We start from the raw sequence: 17,357 nt of genomic DNA, 5'->3' as shown, positions 1-17,357 counted from the left end.
AACTATGCCAGTGAATAATAGCACGCGAAGCCAGTTTAAACTGTTGCACAAGAAAATTGGTTGGTTAAAATCAGCAAGAGCCCTAAAGCTGTGTTTTAATAAAAGAAGGGGTACTGACACATGTTTGTTTGGGTTACATGTGTTGCAAAGTATTTGAAACGGCGGTATTAATGTATATATCGTGGTGCCTATGTTGAAAGGCGAATACGATTTGGACCAGCCATGAGTGTTGAAACATTGCACGCGGGGTATCTTGACCGGCACATTTTAGAAGAAATAATAATAAAAGTCACAACAAAAGGTTTTTTTCAAGCGAGGTGTCCGCAATCTGCATGGAAGAATATACTTCTTCTTTTATTTACAGCGCTCGACCTGTTCTCCTATTTCATTTTGTGTGTGTGTGTGTGTGTGTGTGTGTGTGTGTGTGTGTGTGTGTGTGTGTGTGTGTGTGTGTGTGTGTGTGTGTTTATGCTTCCTTGTAAAATAACGTTCAGTACAGTTCAGTTCAGCTCGCTAAATTAGATTTCCTCGCGGCGAGAATTGCCTAAGAAACGCAACTTCCTCGCCACACTCGCCAAATCTAGCGTCTAAGAAACGGAGGACTGACAAACAAGAGCAGCACAAAACATTGAAAGGACGAAGGGCCCAACGACTGTGCCTGCTCTGTGATTTAGGTCAGCACGTGTTTTGCGAGGAATTGTGTAACATCACAGCAGTCACGTAGGCAGTCTCTGGTCATACGGTTTAAAGCAGAACGAAATGATATGATAAACAATCTGGTTTCTTAATCCTGTGCAAACTGGGATTTTTTTGGCTGATTTTTTGTTCTTAGATTGCCAGGATTGTCCTTGGAAAAATAGTTCATCAAATAGTGACCACTCTGCAGAGTGACCACTCGGGCTGTTAATGTTAAAATCCGATTGCTTTGAATTTTCAAAAGTATATACAAATCTAATGTTTTTGTAATACTGATTTTGTGTACATGATACTAACTGTGTAAAACTAACCTGAGCAAGCAAGTAAGCAGTAGCATCAACATATCGATAACAGCAACAACAACAACAATATCAACAACAACAACATCGACGGCGACGACGACGACGACGACGACAAAAGTAAGGACACCAAACCTTACCAGAACTCCATTCATTTTCAAGACACCAAAAATGGAACCTTTTTGCTCCTCCTCCGTTCACCTACCCCGTCTCTGTGTACATTTTGTGTTCTATGTGTGCATCTGTTTTGGACGTCGCTATGTTGACACATTGAACACGAATGTTTGATCTATAACGAGTTTATTATTTTAGTTACAACTGTCTTGTTCGTATACAGATTTTATGTCTAGTGTTTCAGATACTTGCAAAATGTGGTTCAAAACATTCCGATACTAGATCATCGACAAATGAGTGTTCGGCACATAGTGGGGCTTTTTGATGAATTACCCAAACATAGGTACCAGTTATTTTGTGTGCAAAGTGGAGCTTTTTGATGAATTACCTTAACATAGGTACCAGTTACTTTTTGTGCATAGTGGGGCTTTTTGATGAATTACCCAAACATAGGTACCAGTTATTTTGTGTGCAAAGTGGAGCTTTTTGATGAATTACCTTAACATAGGTACCAGTTACTTTTTGTGCATAGTGGGGCTTTTTGATGAATTACCTTAACATAGGTACCAGTTACTTTTTGTGCATAGTGGGGCTTTTTGATGAATTACCTTAACATAGGTACCAGTTACTTTTTGTGCATAGTGGGGCTTTTTGATGAATTACCTTAACATAGGTTACCAGTTACTTTTTGTGCATAGTGGGGCTTTTTGATGAATTACCTTACCATAGGTACCAGTTACTTTTTGTGCATAGTGGGGCTTTTTGATGAATTACCTTAACATAGGTACCAGTTACTTTTTGTGCATAGTGGGGCTTTTTGATGAATTACCTTAACATAGGTACCAGTTACTTTTTGTGCATAGTGGGGCTTTTTGATGAATTACCTTAACATAGGTACCAGTTACTTTTTGTGCATAGTGGGGCTTTTTGATGAATTACCTTAACATAGGTACCAGTTACTTTTTGTGCATAGTGGGGCTTTTTGATGAATTACCTTACCATAGGTACCAGTTACTTTTTGTGCATAGTGGGGCTTTTTGATGAATTACCTTAACATAGGTACCAGTTACTTTTTGTGCATAGTGGGGCTTTTTGATGAATTACCTTAACATACGTGCCAGTTACATTTTGTGTATAGTGGTGTTTTTTATGAATTACCCAAACAAAGGTGTCATTTACAAAACAAATTCGTCAACACATTTCCGCTCTATACAGAAAACAGCAGGTAGAGTGTTGGCAGTAAGGGGTGCTGATACCCCATGTAAAAACGGGACACTGATGTGGCGATTAAAGAGATTGTTTACAACAAAGGTTTGGTATATTAAACTTTGTGCGGAAGATTCTTGACAAGCCTGACTGACGTCATGACTTTACGTTTGGTGTGGCCTCCATCCCCTCTTTGTCACAATGTCAGGTTGACAGAGCAGCGGGCAGGCTTTGACAGTGAACAAAAACGCTGTATTCATTCTTAAATCCCTGCCGCGGCCGCCTGGTGGGTTATGGGTGGGGATATTTCCGATCTCCCAGGTCAACTTATGTGCAGACCTGCTTGTGCCTTGTCCCCCTTCGTGTGAACACGCAAGCACAAGACCAAACGCGCACAGAAAAGATCCTGTAAACCATAGTCAGAGTTCGGTTGGTTATAGAAACACGAAAATACCCAGCATGCTTCCCCCGAAATCGGCATATGCTGCCTGAATGGCGGGATAAAAACGGGCATACACGTAAAAATCCACTCGTGCAAAAACATGAGTGAACGTGGGAGTTTCAGCCGAAGAAAAGGAAACTGCTGGCTGTCGTTGAAATGTTTAATGCAAAATCTGAAAGCTATCCGACCGAAGACGTGCGTACTTCATTATTGACGGAGATTTGCGAGTTGTCCCGCACATTTTATTTTACAAGTGGAAATAACAAGAGCTTTTCCATGCCATCCGCAAGAAGTCAGCTATCAATAGTTGAATAAATATTGATGAAGAAATACCGAGACACTAGTTCTTGTTGTGCATTCTCTGTTGTTTTATTGTGGAAACAGTAAATATGCCTGCATCCCATATTTCTAGGGCTCAAATTTTTAGTATTTTTTCTCACTTTTCGTCAGCAAAATCGTTTATTAACACTTGTCTAGATGAAATATGGAACACTTACACGTGTTCTGACCCTGGTATTTCTAAGAGACCAAAATAATGCAAAGGAAATAACAACAACAACAACAACAACAACAACCACGACGATAAAACAAGAACAGAAACGACAACAACAACGGGAACAACAAAATCAGACGAAAACAACAACCAAAATAAAAATGACAAGAACAAAACAACAGCAAGAACAACAATAGAACAACAAGTCGCGTAAGGCGAAATTACAACATTTAGTCAAGCTGTGGAACTCACAGAATGAAACTGAACGCACTGCATTTTTTCACAATGACCGTAGTCCGCCGCTTGTGCAAAGGCAAGCGGAGTGTAACTGACGAGACTGTTCAGCGCGGTAGTGGTTTCGCTGTGCTGCTTTCTGAGCGTGTTTTTAATCCAAACATATCATATCTATATGTTTTTGGAATCAGGAACCGACAAGGAATAAGACGAAAGTGTTTTTAAATCGATTTCGGAAATTTAATTTTGATCATAATTTTTATATTTTTAATTTTCAGAGCTTGTCTTTAATCCAAATATAACATATTTATATGTTTTTGGAATCAGGAAATGATGTAGAATAAGATGAACGTAAATTTGGATCGTTTTATATTAAAAAAAAATTATTACAATTTTCAGATTTTTAATGACCAAAGTCATTAATTAATTTTTAAGCCACCAAGCTGAAATGCAATACCGAAGTCCGGCCTTTGTCGAAGATTTCTTTACAAAAATGTCAATCAATTTGATTGAAAAATGAGGGTGTGACAGTGCCGCCTCAACTTTTACAAAAAGCCGGACATGACGTCATCAAAAGTATTTATCGAAAAAATGAAAACAACATCCGGGGATATCATTCCCAGGAACTCTCATGTCAAATTTCATAAAGAGCGGTCCAGTAGTTTGGTCTAAATCGCTCTACACACACACACACGCACAGACAAACAGACATGCACACACACACATACACCACGACCCTCGTTTCGATTCCCCCTCTATGTTAAAACATTTAGTCAAAACTTGACTAAATGTAAAAAGAACAAGAACAACACATTGATAATCGTTTCATTTCTGATGTTTTTAGTTTTATTCTTAAATGTTTTGTTGGATTTTGGTGAATTGCGTATCGCTTCTGCCAGGCTTTCCTGTGTTATGTTCAGTTTTGTTTGGATTTCTTTCTTTCTTTCACATAATCTCCTGTCTCACTCAGTCACGTCACCAACCGTCAGTATTGTGCAGACTCCCCTTACTCGTGACACGATGAGCATACAATGCTTGCCAGTCAGTCGTTTGGTGTCTCTCTCACTTTCCATCGCATTTTATTATATTTAGTCAAGTTTTGACTAAATATTTTAACATCGAGGGGGAATCGAAACGAGGGTCGTGGTGTATGTGCGTGTGTGTGTGTGTCTGTGTGTCTGTGTGTGTGTGTAGAGCGATTCAGACTAAACTACTGGACCGATCTTTATGAAATTTGACATGAGAGTTCCTGGGTATGAAATCCCCGAACGTTTTTTTCATTTTTTTGATAAATGTCTTTGATGACGTCATATCCGGCTTTTCGTGAAAGTTGAGGCGGCACTGTCACGCCCTCATTTTTCAACCAAATTGGTTGAAATTTTGGTCAAGTAATCTTCGACGAAGCCCGGACTTCGGTATTGCATTTCAGCTTGGTGGCTTAAAAATTAATTAATGACTTTGGTCATTAAAAATCTGAAAATTGTAAAAAAAAATAAAAATTTATAAAACGATCCAAATTTACGTTTATCTTATTCTCCATCATTTGCTGATTCCAAAAACATATAAATATGTTATATTCGGATTAAAAACAAGCTCTAAAAATTAAATATATAAAAATTATTATCAAAATTAAATTGTCCAAATCAATTTAAAAACACTTTCATCTTATTCCTTGTCGGTTCCTGATTCCAAAAACATATAGATATGATATGTTTGGATTAAAAACACGCTCAGAAAGTTAAAACAAAGAGAGGTACAGAAAAGCGTGCTATCCTTCTTAGCGCAACTACTACCCCGCTCTTCTTGTCAATTTCACTGCCTTTGCCATGAGCGGTGGACTGACGATGCTACGAGTATACGGTCTTGCTGAAAAATGGCATTGCGTTCAGTTTCATTCTGTGAGTTCGACAGCTACTTGACTAAATATTGTATTTTCGCCTTACGCGACTTGTTTTGTTTCTTGTCACAATAACACATGAAATTATTGCTTGTGCTTGCAAATAATTGTGAAATAAACGTATATAATGAAAACTGATCGGGTGCTTGTTTGACTGACTGTGTGTGCGTGCGTGCGTGTATGTATATGCGCGTGTGTGTTTGTTTGTGTGTGTGTGTGTGTGTGTGTGTGTGTGTGTGTGTGTGTGTGTGTGTGTGTGTGTGAGTGTGTGGGTATGTGTGTGTTTTTGTGTGTGTGTGACTGCGTGTGTGCGTGTTTGTGTGCGTGCGTATGCTTATGTGTTTCTGTGTCTGTGTGTGTGTCTGTGTGTTTGTGTATCTGTGTGTGCGCGCGCGGTGTGTGTGTGTGTGTGTGTGTGTGTGTGTGTGTGTGTGTGTGTGTGTGTGTGTGTGAAAAGAAGCGAACTTGTTTCAGTGTGCATTCGCTTGACTGAATGGTTAATCACGCTACAGCGTTCTTGTTATTATTATCATTTATTTTAATCTCTTTATATGATGGCACATCGCTTAACACCTACATGTATTCTGGACACCTAACTGTTAGTTGTGAAGCTTATAAGACTTCCACATAGAACAATGCTGTTCAGAACTGGGGAAAAGCATGAACCGTCAAATGTCGCTAGTTGTTACAGTCGCAAGATGACAGATCTCTTGAGAATAATCCGAGAAATCACAAGAAAAGCAAATGATTAGACGACTTGACTTCGTAAAATAAAACTTTGTAAGACCCCCGACCACCCCCCCCCCCCCCTATCCCAACCCGATAGAAGACTCCCTACCTTCTTACCCTGCCCCACCGCCAACCATCCTACCCGATAGAAGACTCCCTACCTTCTTACCCTGCCCCTCCGCCAACCATCCTACCCGATAGAAGACTCCCTACCTTCTTACCCTGCCCCTCCGCCAACCATCCTACCCGATAGAAGACTCCCTACCTTCTTACCCTGCCCCTCCGCCAACCATCCTACCCGATAGAAGACTCCCTACCTTCTTACCCTGCCCCTCCGCCAACCATCCTACCCGATAGAAGACTCCCTACCTTCTTACCCTGCCCCTCCGCCAACCATCCTACCCGATAGAAGACTCCCTACCTTCTTACCCTGCCCCTCCGCCAATCATCCTACCCGATAGAAGACTCCCTACCTTCTTACCCTGCCCCTCCGCCAACCATCCTACCCGATAGAAGACTCCCTACCTTCTTACCCTGCCCCTCCGCCAACCATCCTACCCGATAGAAGACTCCCTACCTTCTTACCCTGCCCCTCCGCCAACCATCCTACCCGATAGAAGACTCCCTACCTTCTTACCCTGCCCCTCCGCCAACCATCCTACCCGATAGAAGACTCCCTACCTTCTTACCCTGCCCCTCCGCCAACCATCCTACCCGATAGAAGACTCCCTACCTTCTTACCCTGCCCCTCCGCCAACCATCCTACCCGATAGAAGACTCCCTACCTTCTTACCCTGCCCCACCGCCAACCATCCTACCCGATAGAAGACTCCCTACCTTCTTACCCTGCCCCTCCGCCAACCATCCTACCCGATAGAAGACTCCCTACCTTCTTACCCTGCCCCTCCGCCAACCATCCTACCCGATAGAAGACTCCCTACCTTCTTACCCTGCCCCACCGCCAACCATCCTACCCGATAGAAGACTCCCTACCTTCTTACCCTGCCCCTCCGCCAACCATCCTACCCGATAGAAGACTCCCTACCTTCTTACCCTGCCCCTCCGCCAACCATCCTACCCGATAGAAAACTCCCTACCTTCTTACCCTGCCCCTCCGCCAACCATCCTACCCGATAGAAGACTCCCTACCTTTTAAGACCACTACCTTCCGATTAGACCATCCTCCCTTTCAAGACCCCGCTTTCTCACATTTTCTTTTCATAATCTGTGAAAGTTTACCCGTATTTTAAAGGTGGTCGTCTACATTTGTGCTTTTAAAAAAAAATAATCTTATGGTTAGATTTCGATACAAAATGATGTCAAATGATGAATGAACCATGGGGAAAAACGTTATAGAAAAAAAAATATATGTAAAAAAAGATTTTATTTTTGGGTAGCGTGACTCACGCTTCCAATATTATGTTTTCTGTTTGCTGAGAACATGTGCTTTGCCTAAAAATACTGACCAATCAAATTCATGTCACTATGCTTATAGCCACGCCCAAACAAGTGCAGCAACAGTTTGACACTGGAGCGCTGTCCACGCTTTTTTTTTAAACGCACGAAATTTCATCTCACACGGCATCACTGCAGAGCGTCTAGAACTGTACCCACGGAATATGCGCGATATAAGCCTCATTGATTGAAATGCACGGGATTTGAGAGGAGCTTTGCGCTTGGCATTTTCCAAATAAGGATATCCTACTATGAGTACTGTCGCTGCCCTACACGCCACCAGGCGTGAAAGGCAGTAAGTAAAGTAAGTAACTATGAGTACTACGCTGGAATACTACAATGAATTTTCAAACGGCTACACTGGCTTCGTCTTTCCTGATCGAAAGGGGGTGTATTGTTAACGATATTTGTAGATAATAGACTCTGCATTTTAATGGTCAAATGGCGATGTCGGTATAGACATGTAGACAAGGACCTTTAAGACTTCTGTTGTAAGACCTGATTGTCTCACATTTCTTTGAGGTCTTAAAAGGAGGATTCCACTGTTTATACAGGACCACCCCCCCCCTCCCCCCTCCTCCCCCCTTCCCTCGCCGAAAAGAAAAGCTAGTTTCAGCTTAATCAAATAATTCCGACTTATTGACCCAAAACTGATCCTTATGTCACCTGTATCAAATTAACCCATTCGTTTAAACATCATTTTTGCCGGAGAACCTTTCTACCACGGAAAGTATCCACTGATGGACGGATGGTTTATTCATTAAGGTCATAGCCCCATATGAAGGAGTGTGAAACAAAAAGAAAGATATACATACACATGATAAACACACAGAAGTAGTAAGGAAAAGGTATGCCTCATCCCCCGGCGCAGCGCGCAGCCGCGCAGCCGTATTTTGATAGAAGGTGATAGGTTAAGGTGCCTGTGTTTAAGTAGTGATAAGGAGATATTGCGCATAAACGGTTTATTGCGTTTTATATTTTGTCATGTGATTTCATGTGCCTGTACCTGTTGCTCGGTACTAATGACCACTCCAGCTGGGGTAATGACAGGATTACTGCCCCCCGGCCTTTTTTTATTGGTGCTTAACGCGGCTGGGTTACTGAGCCGCCTCCTTTCTATTGACAGTAATCCCCTCCCATTTTCTCCGCGCTTCGCGGAGCCCTCTCTCTTTAATAGCTATGTAGTTTGGTGCCCTGTCAGGGGAGGTGTCAGGATAAGGTAATAAAAATGGTATCCCTACTCTTTGCGGAGCCCCTTCGCCGATAAAACCACCAGAGGTGGCCAGCGGTTAGAGAAGTTTAATAGGAGGTGGTTTGCCTACCCCGAGGGTTGATTAGGGTTTAATGCTTAGATTAGTGCTAGACAAATGGTGTGGGGTGGGTGTGGAAGTTAGCTCGACTGATGAGAGGGATGGGAGCTGATGTACACATATAACAAAAGTTTTAACAAGTAGACTCAGATTGTTGTTTTTTATGTGGGTGTTATAAACATCGGAGGTACATTTTACACCGAACACGAGTTGTTCTACAGTCAGTCATACATAATGTTAGGTTAGAGACTGATCACGTCTGAGCATTGCACCACAGAGATGCAAGACCTAAACATGTTAGACCTTGTTGATTGGTCAGCACTAAAAATAGAAACGGTTGTTCTACATACAAGGTTTTGATAGGTACACCAGATAAGATAGGTATTATTTTGTTTTTGATATTTATTTTCTTCGTTGTTGCGGTGTTTAATTTTTTTAATTTTGTTGTTGATAGACTATGTAAGAGGTAGGGTTATATGTGTGGTGGGAATAAAATGTAAGTGCAAACACACACACACACACCTCCGATCACACACACCTCCGATCACACACACACACACACACACACACACACACACACACATACACACACACGCACACACACACACACACACACACACATGCGCGCGCGTTTACACAAGTACTTCCAAACAAGAAGGTAAAAAAGTCAGACGTAAAGAGTAACAAAACAATACATAAAACTGCTCACGGTAGCATTCAAGAGTTATACAGACACATAGTTATTAACTTTTCCAATATGATCATTTTATTATAAAAGTGACAGCAGTCTTTTGAATATTAAAAATATTAAAAAAAATTAACATTTTGCATACACATACATTAAAAAAAAAATCCAAATCATGATTGTCAATTTAAAGGAACGAGGTGGTCCCCGGGTTAGTTGTCAACTTCATAACCACTTCTTGGTGTCACAGGAAGAGGATTTACGGTTGTGACAGGACAGTAAGCTGGACATGTGGAATACAGGGGTCGCTGTAGCTGCTGAGGGTATTCCTCGCTTTGTGTCGAAGCCGTGGCTGTGGTTGATGGTGTTGAACAGTAGTAGTCTGACGGCGGACACTCTGTGTGATTTTTCGGATGTTTTTTCTCCTGCTTCTCCTCTGTGGGTGACAGAGAAGATACCTGTTGGTGGAAGTCTTCTTTGAGTTTTTTCTGCACTCTAAGCAGTTTCTGAAACTTTTTCAAGTCCAGGGTGACTCCTCTTTGGGTGGGGACAACACGCCCACCTTTGGTGCGGGTGGGAACAGCATAGTGGCGAATATGGATTTTTACAGCCCCTCTCCACGTTTTTACTGAGGCAAAAAGGGTTCCACCTAGCGGGTAGCGTGTAGCCGGCTGTGGTGGCTGTTTCATGGTCCCTGAAGGCATGATCGACTCCGCAAAAATCCTCTGTAGTGGTCTTTTTACATCCGTCCTGTCTTATATACACACTCGTGGTTCATGTACATCTTGATTATTCTGGTTTCAACGGGTCCACACTGGGTTAGCCTAAGGTCACGTGGGATGCTATGTCGTTTTTCACTCTGTTGCATCACTCACAGAGCAGTTGTTCAGTCACATGAGTGATAACCCTTTTTCGAAACGCTGTCGTTTCTGTCCACTTCCACACAACAACTCGCAAACACCACCAGGAGACCCCGTCTGGATGTGTCTTGGGTAATGCTACATTCCAACGACTAAGAATTTTGTCTCGATTTAGGTGTTCCCAGATTTTATCTGCGACGGTTCTAATGGCGTCAACAGTCCACCGTGTTGAATAGTCTTTTTCTTCTCTCTTTTTTTCTTCAAGGCGTTTGCAAACATCGCGTTTTAACTCACTAACAAACATCAAGAACAAACTGTTTCGCAGGTGATCTTTAACTTTGAGAATACCAGCCTCCAATTCTTCCAACATCTGCTCTAAAGAGGGACTGGCCGTCTCCAGCATGACTTTTTTTGTTTTGTGTACCTCTCTTTTCTTACTAGCACTCTTCTAACCCTCTCTCTACTTTGGTGGGTACGAGATGAAAGTGGTGGTGATGATTCCGCCCCTTCTTCTTATATAGACACATACACACACACAAGACACACCCAATAAAAGGAATAAAACAGTTTACAGACCTAAACAAAAGACGATGCACGCGACCTCAGTTTCTTCTTAGCTGTTGGACCAAAAACCATACTCTTCGATCATTACTCCAAAGTCTGTTGGGAGAAAACACACGAAGCGTTCGAAATAAACTGGCTCCGCGGCTTTTCATCAAAACATAGTACAATACATACAAGCCACAGGCTGAACTCGTCAAGTCTTGCAAAAGACGTGGGTTGTACACGTGGGCTGAACTGTGTTTCAGCATAAAGTTTTCAATGGCGGGGTGCACGGGTGGTAAACCAAAACTATCAAAATATTCCGCTTGTCCCAGTCCATCAAACCAGACACACACCCAGTGTTCTCCCGGTCCTGTACTGCGATCTGTATTGATGACAAAAGCGCTTGGGCGTCGCGTATTCACCTGTCGTGGGAGTCTGTCTCTGGGAAACACACCTCGAAACACACGTCGGGTATGAATGTCTCTCCCCAACACTCGGCTAATGTCTTTGCTGTTCATAGTGCAAAATCAGTCAGGACCTGGCGAGAGCGATCAATCTCGATCATGCTGTCCATTTCACCATACACAATCACCATCACAGGTGCTGGAAGGGCTTGGTTGAACTTCAGCTCCAGACGCAGGGCACCGCTTTTCACCAGTTCAAACTGATCTCCATCCAGAAGACTGGGACTCAGGTCAAAACTGTAGATAGCATACCCCAACTCAAAATCACGCAACTCCATGTAAGATCCCGCATCTTTGTTGGCGACACCCGTAGACGTCATGAGACTGAAGAATGACCTCACATACTGGTGTTGTTCAAAGTTCGGTGTCAGGGGTTTGCCGGGGATCTGTTTTCCGTCTAGGTACAGGCTGAGAAAGGACAATCCTTGTGTCTTGAAGTGGTAGGGATTACGTGAGGCTTGACCGTTGAAAGCAGCGCTGTCCACCAAGCCAATCACCAGGCGGTTGGGTGTCTGACTCAGAAACAAGTTGTCCTGCACAGCACTGTGGTTGCCTGTGGGAATGGAGAAAGTCTTCACAACGACCCTTTTCAAAGGATACTTGGCCGTACCTTTTTCCAGCGCTTTGGCGTGAGCGAGGCTCACAGCAGGGTTCAACTTGACTTTGCGAACAAACAGGGAGGCATGTGTGATGACACTGCGGAAACCCTGAAAGGGGTCAGGAGACATCAGGTGGAAGATGTTCTTGGAAGGAATGAGTCTGATCTTCACGTCCACACCGTTCATCATGTAGCGTTCCTGGTGCATGATGTCAGCATGAAGTCGCCCCATCATGTCTGCCTCTCTGCTCCGCATGGTTTGCTCACGCCGTACCTTCAAACCCCAGTTGTCATCCCCTTCTGTATCATCCAGGTGGTTGGAGCTATCTCGGTAATACATGGCACTGGTGAGGTGACTTTTCTTGGCTTCTCGTCCATAGTTGAGGGTGGCTTCAATGTAGGCACGGTAGGGGTAGGTGTTCTCTGAATTGGTCACCAAGGTATCATTGAGACTGATATCCACCTGGGAAAACAGGCTGTGCAACCAGTAGTTGACAGGAGCCACAGGGGAGTCAGCCTCCAAGTTTGTTCCGTCTGCTTTGGTGATTTTAGCTCGCACATGGAGATACGTGTTGCTTAGATCCAGGTACTCGGATGTAGCACCACTGATGGTAAACTCAATAGGGGCTCCTGGGGCCAGAGTAGCCAGAGGATGATACTCTACAAACATTCCCTCCTGCACAGCTGTCTGTGTTGGGGGTACAGAAAACAAATCCAATCCAGTATGTACACTTTCACATGACTGAGGGTGGGCAAGGGCCATGATGCTTATCCAAAAATATCGGCTGCTGTCGCCCTCCTTCTCTTCTTCTTCTGCCTCCCAGTCTGACCTTGGCGGTGTGGTGTAGATGATTTTATACGTTTCCTTGCAGGTTCTCCAGGCGGCGCGGCTGTTGTGCCTGTCACTCGACCCACGGCTTGGTGAAACAATCGCTTCCCTGCATTGCTAGCTCTCTGCTGTAGTGACGACTTAACACTACGCCCAGACAGCACATCCTGAGCCACCTGCATACCTGTCCTAGCCCCCTCTTTCAGCAGAGCTTTTCCACCACTTCTCAAAAGAGGCACAAGGACTCGACCAATACCCCCTAAGAGATTGCCAATACCATGACCTCTGTAGTTTCTTCCTCCTACAAACACGGGGAGACCGTGGCCGACCTGGCTGCAGTAATAATCTTCATAGAGTTTTCCACTGCCCTGGAAAGGGGTTAGACGAACCATCTTCTACAAATGGTCGGTGCGTCTACGACGAAAATGAAGCGTCACGACCGTCTTCCCTTGCTCAAATGCGATAGGTTTTCCCGTGTCCGTTGTTAAAAGCATTTCCACCGTGTTGAACTGACAACGAGTCAGTGGCATGTAATGGGGTTTTTCAAACATATGATGAACGACTTCTTCAGTCTTCTTTTTAATCGGCACCGTCCGCAACAATGGGACTAATGTGTCTCCGACCACTCTTTCGCGCACCAAATCGCAGTACACGTATATTGCGTGAAAATCTTGATGTAAGTCCATCATAGCCTTACCGTCAAAGTGACCAGGGCCTATGATGCTTTGTTGGGTGACATCTGTTTTCAAAATTCTCATCAACTCAGGGCTCATCCACAGCGAGATATTTTTGAGTAATTTAACACGGACTTTTTTTGCTGCTTTGGTGTAATAAAACCTTACATAGTGCGTAAGACTTACATCAACCAAGAGCTGGTTTAGTGAGTCTATAAAAAAAGCAGGTGAATCATACAACCCCTCTGGTAAAACTAGAGTATCACAAGAAATAACAACACCTAATGGGACACAAATTCGAAACTGACACGTGTCTTTTTCCACATTTACATACGAGTTGTTAAACTGAATCTCAGCCAACCCACACTCGTAGTCGGTGCCCAGGTCAATTGTTTGAGGTAGTTTTGTGTAGTAGTGACTCGCGTTGTTGTCAGGGTAGTGCTGCAAGGAGCTGTTGCTGGGGAGTGTCAGGTAGAACATGATGAGTGAAGACGTTGTTACTGTACCAAGGGTGGATCAATGGAAGGATTAGGAAGCACGTAGCCGAGACAACTTCCCAGTAGGGCCACCCACAAGTTATCCGGTCCGCGACCGGTTGTCAGATTGAGCAGAGACACTCCAATCACCACATAAATAAGGATCATCTGACAAAGGAAGACAATCTCGCTCCGAGGGACACGATGTCCAAATACACGCCACAGCTTGGATGTTCTTGGTCGCTTAACAACACTGTCTGGTTCATCCAGAGGCGTATTAATCTTCTGAGTTTTCTCCATCAGAACCACTGAAGCTAGTCCGTGTAGGGGGTCAGTGCCGTCTGTGGAATCCAAGAATTGAATGACGGGTCATAGCCGAACCATTTGACTAAATACTCTTTCTGTTTGCCTTTTCCAGGGCGTTGTTCCAAAACAGCTTCAATGCGGTATATTTCTTTCTCCCCCACTTTCTGCAGTTCCTGTTCATAAAAAGTCCCCAACAGTTCTTCTCCGTGATCATCTTTCAGCACATAGGTCACGGGTGTGGTTGTCTTGACTTGACTGATGGTAAAGAGTTCCTCTGTCCAAGAAGGTATATAACCTTTTTTAAAGACTCTTCTCGTCTTGTTGATTCGCACACGGTCTCCTATATTCAGTTTAGGTGGTTTGGAGAGAGTTGGACCACCATACAACCGTTGCCACACTTCCTCCTGATTAGCGATGGTTACGTCAGCAGGAGCTTTCTTAATACTGCGGTGGTAGGAATGATTGTAACCACGCACCAGCTTAGCCAAGACTTCCACATACCTCACTGAACTTGTTCTGGTGAAATACCTCCACAGTTTGTCTTTCAAGGTACGGTTGAAGCGCTCCGCCATTGAGGCTTTAATGTCATCATTTTCTGTCACAAAAAAGTGTACCTTTGTTTTGTCCAAAAAATCCTGGAACACCTTGTTTTTAAATTCGCTACCCTTATCTGTTTGTAGTCTCAGGGGTTGACGACCTCGGACAAAAATGCTTTTGAAGGCTGTCACCAGAGAGGCCCCTGTTTTGTCCTTCAAAGGCACCACCCACGCGTGTTTGCTCAGCACATCAATACATGTGAGTAGGTAGGTAAACCCGTCATTGTCTTTTCTCAGCGCTCTAACATCAATCAAATCTGCTTGCCACTGATGATCTATGCCACCCACGATGATACGACGACGAGTAAACTTTCGCCGCACAGGTTTGTGTAGTGTATAGGTGTCTTGAAATGTCAACCACTTTTCAACTTGTTTTTGTTCTTGTCTGGTGGTTCTTCTCAAAGCCTCCACTCCACCCAAACTTCCAGGGAGTTGACTTCCATAATATCGACGTCGCAGCTTCTCAGCGACTTTTTTCTTTTTCACTGGCATTCTGCTCAAGAATAAGATAGCCACGTCTTCTTCTTGGGCGCTGGAGAAGGAAATGATACTCTTTCTGCAGAAGGAGATGCTGAGGAAGGACTCACAATTCTTCTTCTTCTTCTTTTTGTCCTGGTGGATGGTCTTCCTCTATCACCCCCCTCGCTGTGCATCCACTCCCATCGCCCTGTGTGACCAATGAGTTCACGAGGGATATTAACCGCTTTTAAACCTCTTGCAAACACTTCCCACCCTTGAGGATCAGGTGCATTTTTACGGTAACGAAGAGCATCATTCACCAGATCAGCCATGTTGGTTCCTGCTACTGTCTGTCCCTGGTACACGAGCTGTCCTTGTTCATTCCACTTGATGTCAGAACTGTCCTTGGTTATATCCAAAAGCAACTGAGCCTTCTTCTTCAAGGTTTTTGGGACACTCTCCAACACTCGTTTTTCTACCCTAGATAGGTCCTGAGGTTTCTCGACCTCATTTAGTTCTGTCAAAGGTTGTTTTGAGGGTTGTGCTATCTCCACTCTTCCAAGAGGTTTGTTTTTATATTCTTCAACACGCTTAAGAAACCGCCACAAGACTTGTTGGTAGGAGTCTGCTTTTTCATGTTTGTCCACATCCTTCTTGTCTAAAATACCCCGCATCACTTGATCCATGTCCTTCAAACTTTGTGAGGTGGCATCAGGTACTGGAGGTCCACCTGCAGAGTCCCGCAAAGAAGCCAACACACGTGGCTCAATCAAAATCATCTTTTTGGTATGGTCCATCGTATCAGAGACCCAGGTTCCCGAGCAAACCAGATACAATGCCTAGCACAGGATTCAAAAGAGCCTGAAGAAAACCGCCTTTCTGTAGGATTTGCTTTCGATGTTTGACAGATGTTGTTTTTTTGGCTAAGACCCGTAGGTTCTGTTTGTGTCGAGACAACCGTTTCTTCTGTGCGGGCGTCAGCTGCACATGGCCTTTTAAGATGTTCAGGGAGCACTCGCACAACGCATGGATCAAATCTGGAGAAGCTCCTTTCAATACGGCCTTAATCACGGCAGGCTTAGCCCCACACAACAATCGCAACATGGGTACATTTCTCTTCAGGCGTGCAGACATGGTTATTTTTGAAGGTACACTACAGGGTGCTCTGGTGGGAAAAGTTTTGTCCTCAGACGAAGATGATCGGGTGTCTCTTGTCGCAAGTCAAACAGCAAATAACCGTGAGGCATAGAAGTCGCATTTTTAAATGCCTCTTGGACATACTTTAGCTTCCCAGGGTACATCTGCTTGGCCAGATGGTTGATCTGTGAAACATCCCGTGGGTTTTTAAACACCACCAGGTAGTGACTGTTCAAACTGATCGTCCTCTGCTCTTTGTTTTTTCCGAACAGGTTCTGTACAATATACATTACACTCAGATTCCGATGATGACTTTCTTTGGTGAATAGTTGTGTGACCTTGTCGTTTGTCTCACTCATCAAATCATCAATGATGACCAGTCGCCTTTTGACCCCTGTCCACTGTTCCACGTCGGGTAAACCCTCCACAAACGTCACATGTCTCATCTCATTGTAACCAGACTGCCACGCCCCATAACACCAAATCAATTCCTCTGGAGGGGGTGTCATCATATCTTGTAAGTGATTCAAATATTGTTTGACAAAATGAGTCTTCCCACTCCCTGTGGGACCGGCAATCACACAGGTAAAAGGATGTTTCCACCTTGGATCCATTTTCACATACTAAACTAAGATCCTATCCTTATCTTTATTTATTAATTTAAAAAAACCAAACATCTACTTTAAATTTTATATTCAAAACTAACTCACACACACACACACACACACACACACACACACACACACACACACACACACACACACACACACATACACACACACACACACACACACACACATTCACACTTTCTCTGCGCTTCGCGGAGCCCTCTCTTTAATAGCTATGTAGTTT

At 43.7% G+C, this 17,357-nt stretch overlaps 2 protein-coding genes across 2 annotated transcripts in view; one reads left to right on the top strand and one right to left on the bottom strand.

The window, feature by feature from the left end:
* The window catches only part of LOC138966233 (uncharacterized), a 19,728-nt gene extending 14,216 nt beyond the window's left edge, over positions 1–5,512 (top strand). Inside the window, exon 3 of the mRNA XM_070338375.1 lies at positions 1–5,512. This exon is cut by the window's left edge and continues 2,459 nt beyond it. The gene's annotated coding sequence lies outside the window, so the exon portion shown is untranslated.
* Positions 5,513–11,480: 5,968 nt separating this feature from the next.
* LOC138965990 (uncharacterized protein F54H12.2-like) lies at positions 11,481–14,011 on the bottom strand. The gene is made up of 2 exons (XM_070338074.1): positions 13,866–14,011; positions 11,481–12,927 (listed from the first exon to the last, which is right to left on the bottom strand). Exons 1-2 carry the CDS (start codon positions 14,009–14,011, stop codon positions 11,481–11,483), a joined length of 1,593 nt encoding a protein of 530 aa, XP_070194175.1.
* Between the last annotated feature and the right edge of the window lie 3,346 nt (positions 14,012–17,357).

The sequence above is a fragment of the Littorina saxatilis genome, linkage group LG5 (genome assembly GCF_037325665.1).
Source record: "Littorina saxatilis isolate snail1 linkage group LG5, US_GU_Lsax_2.0, whole genome shotgun sequence".
NCBI classification, from domain to species: domain Eukaryota; kingdom Metazoa; phylum Mollusca; class Gastropoda; order Littorinimorpha; family Littorinidae; genus Littorina; species Littorina saxatilis.
The sequence above is the reverse complement of the archived record's forward strand: the minus strand, read 5'-3'. Positions and strand labels throughout refer to the sequence as shown.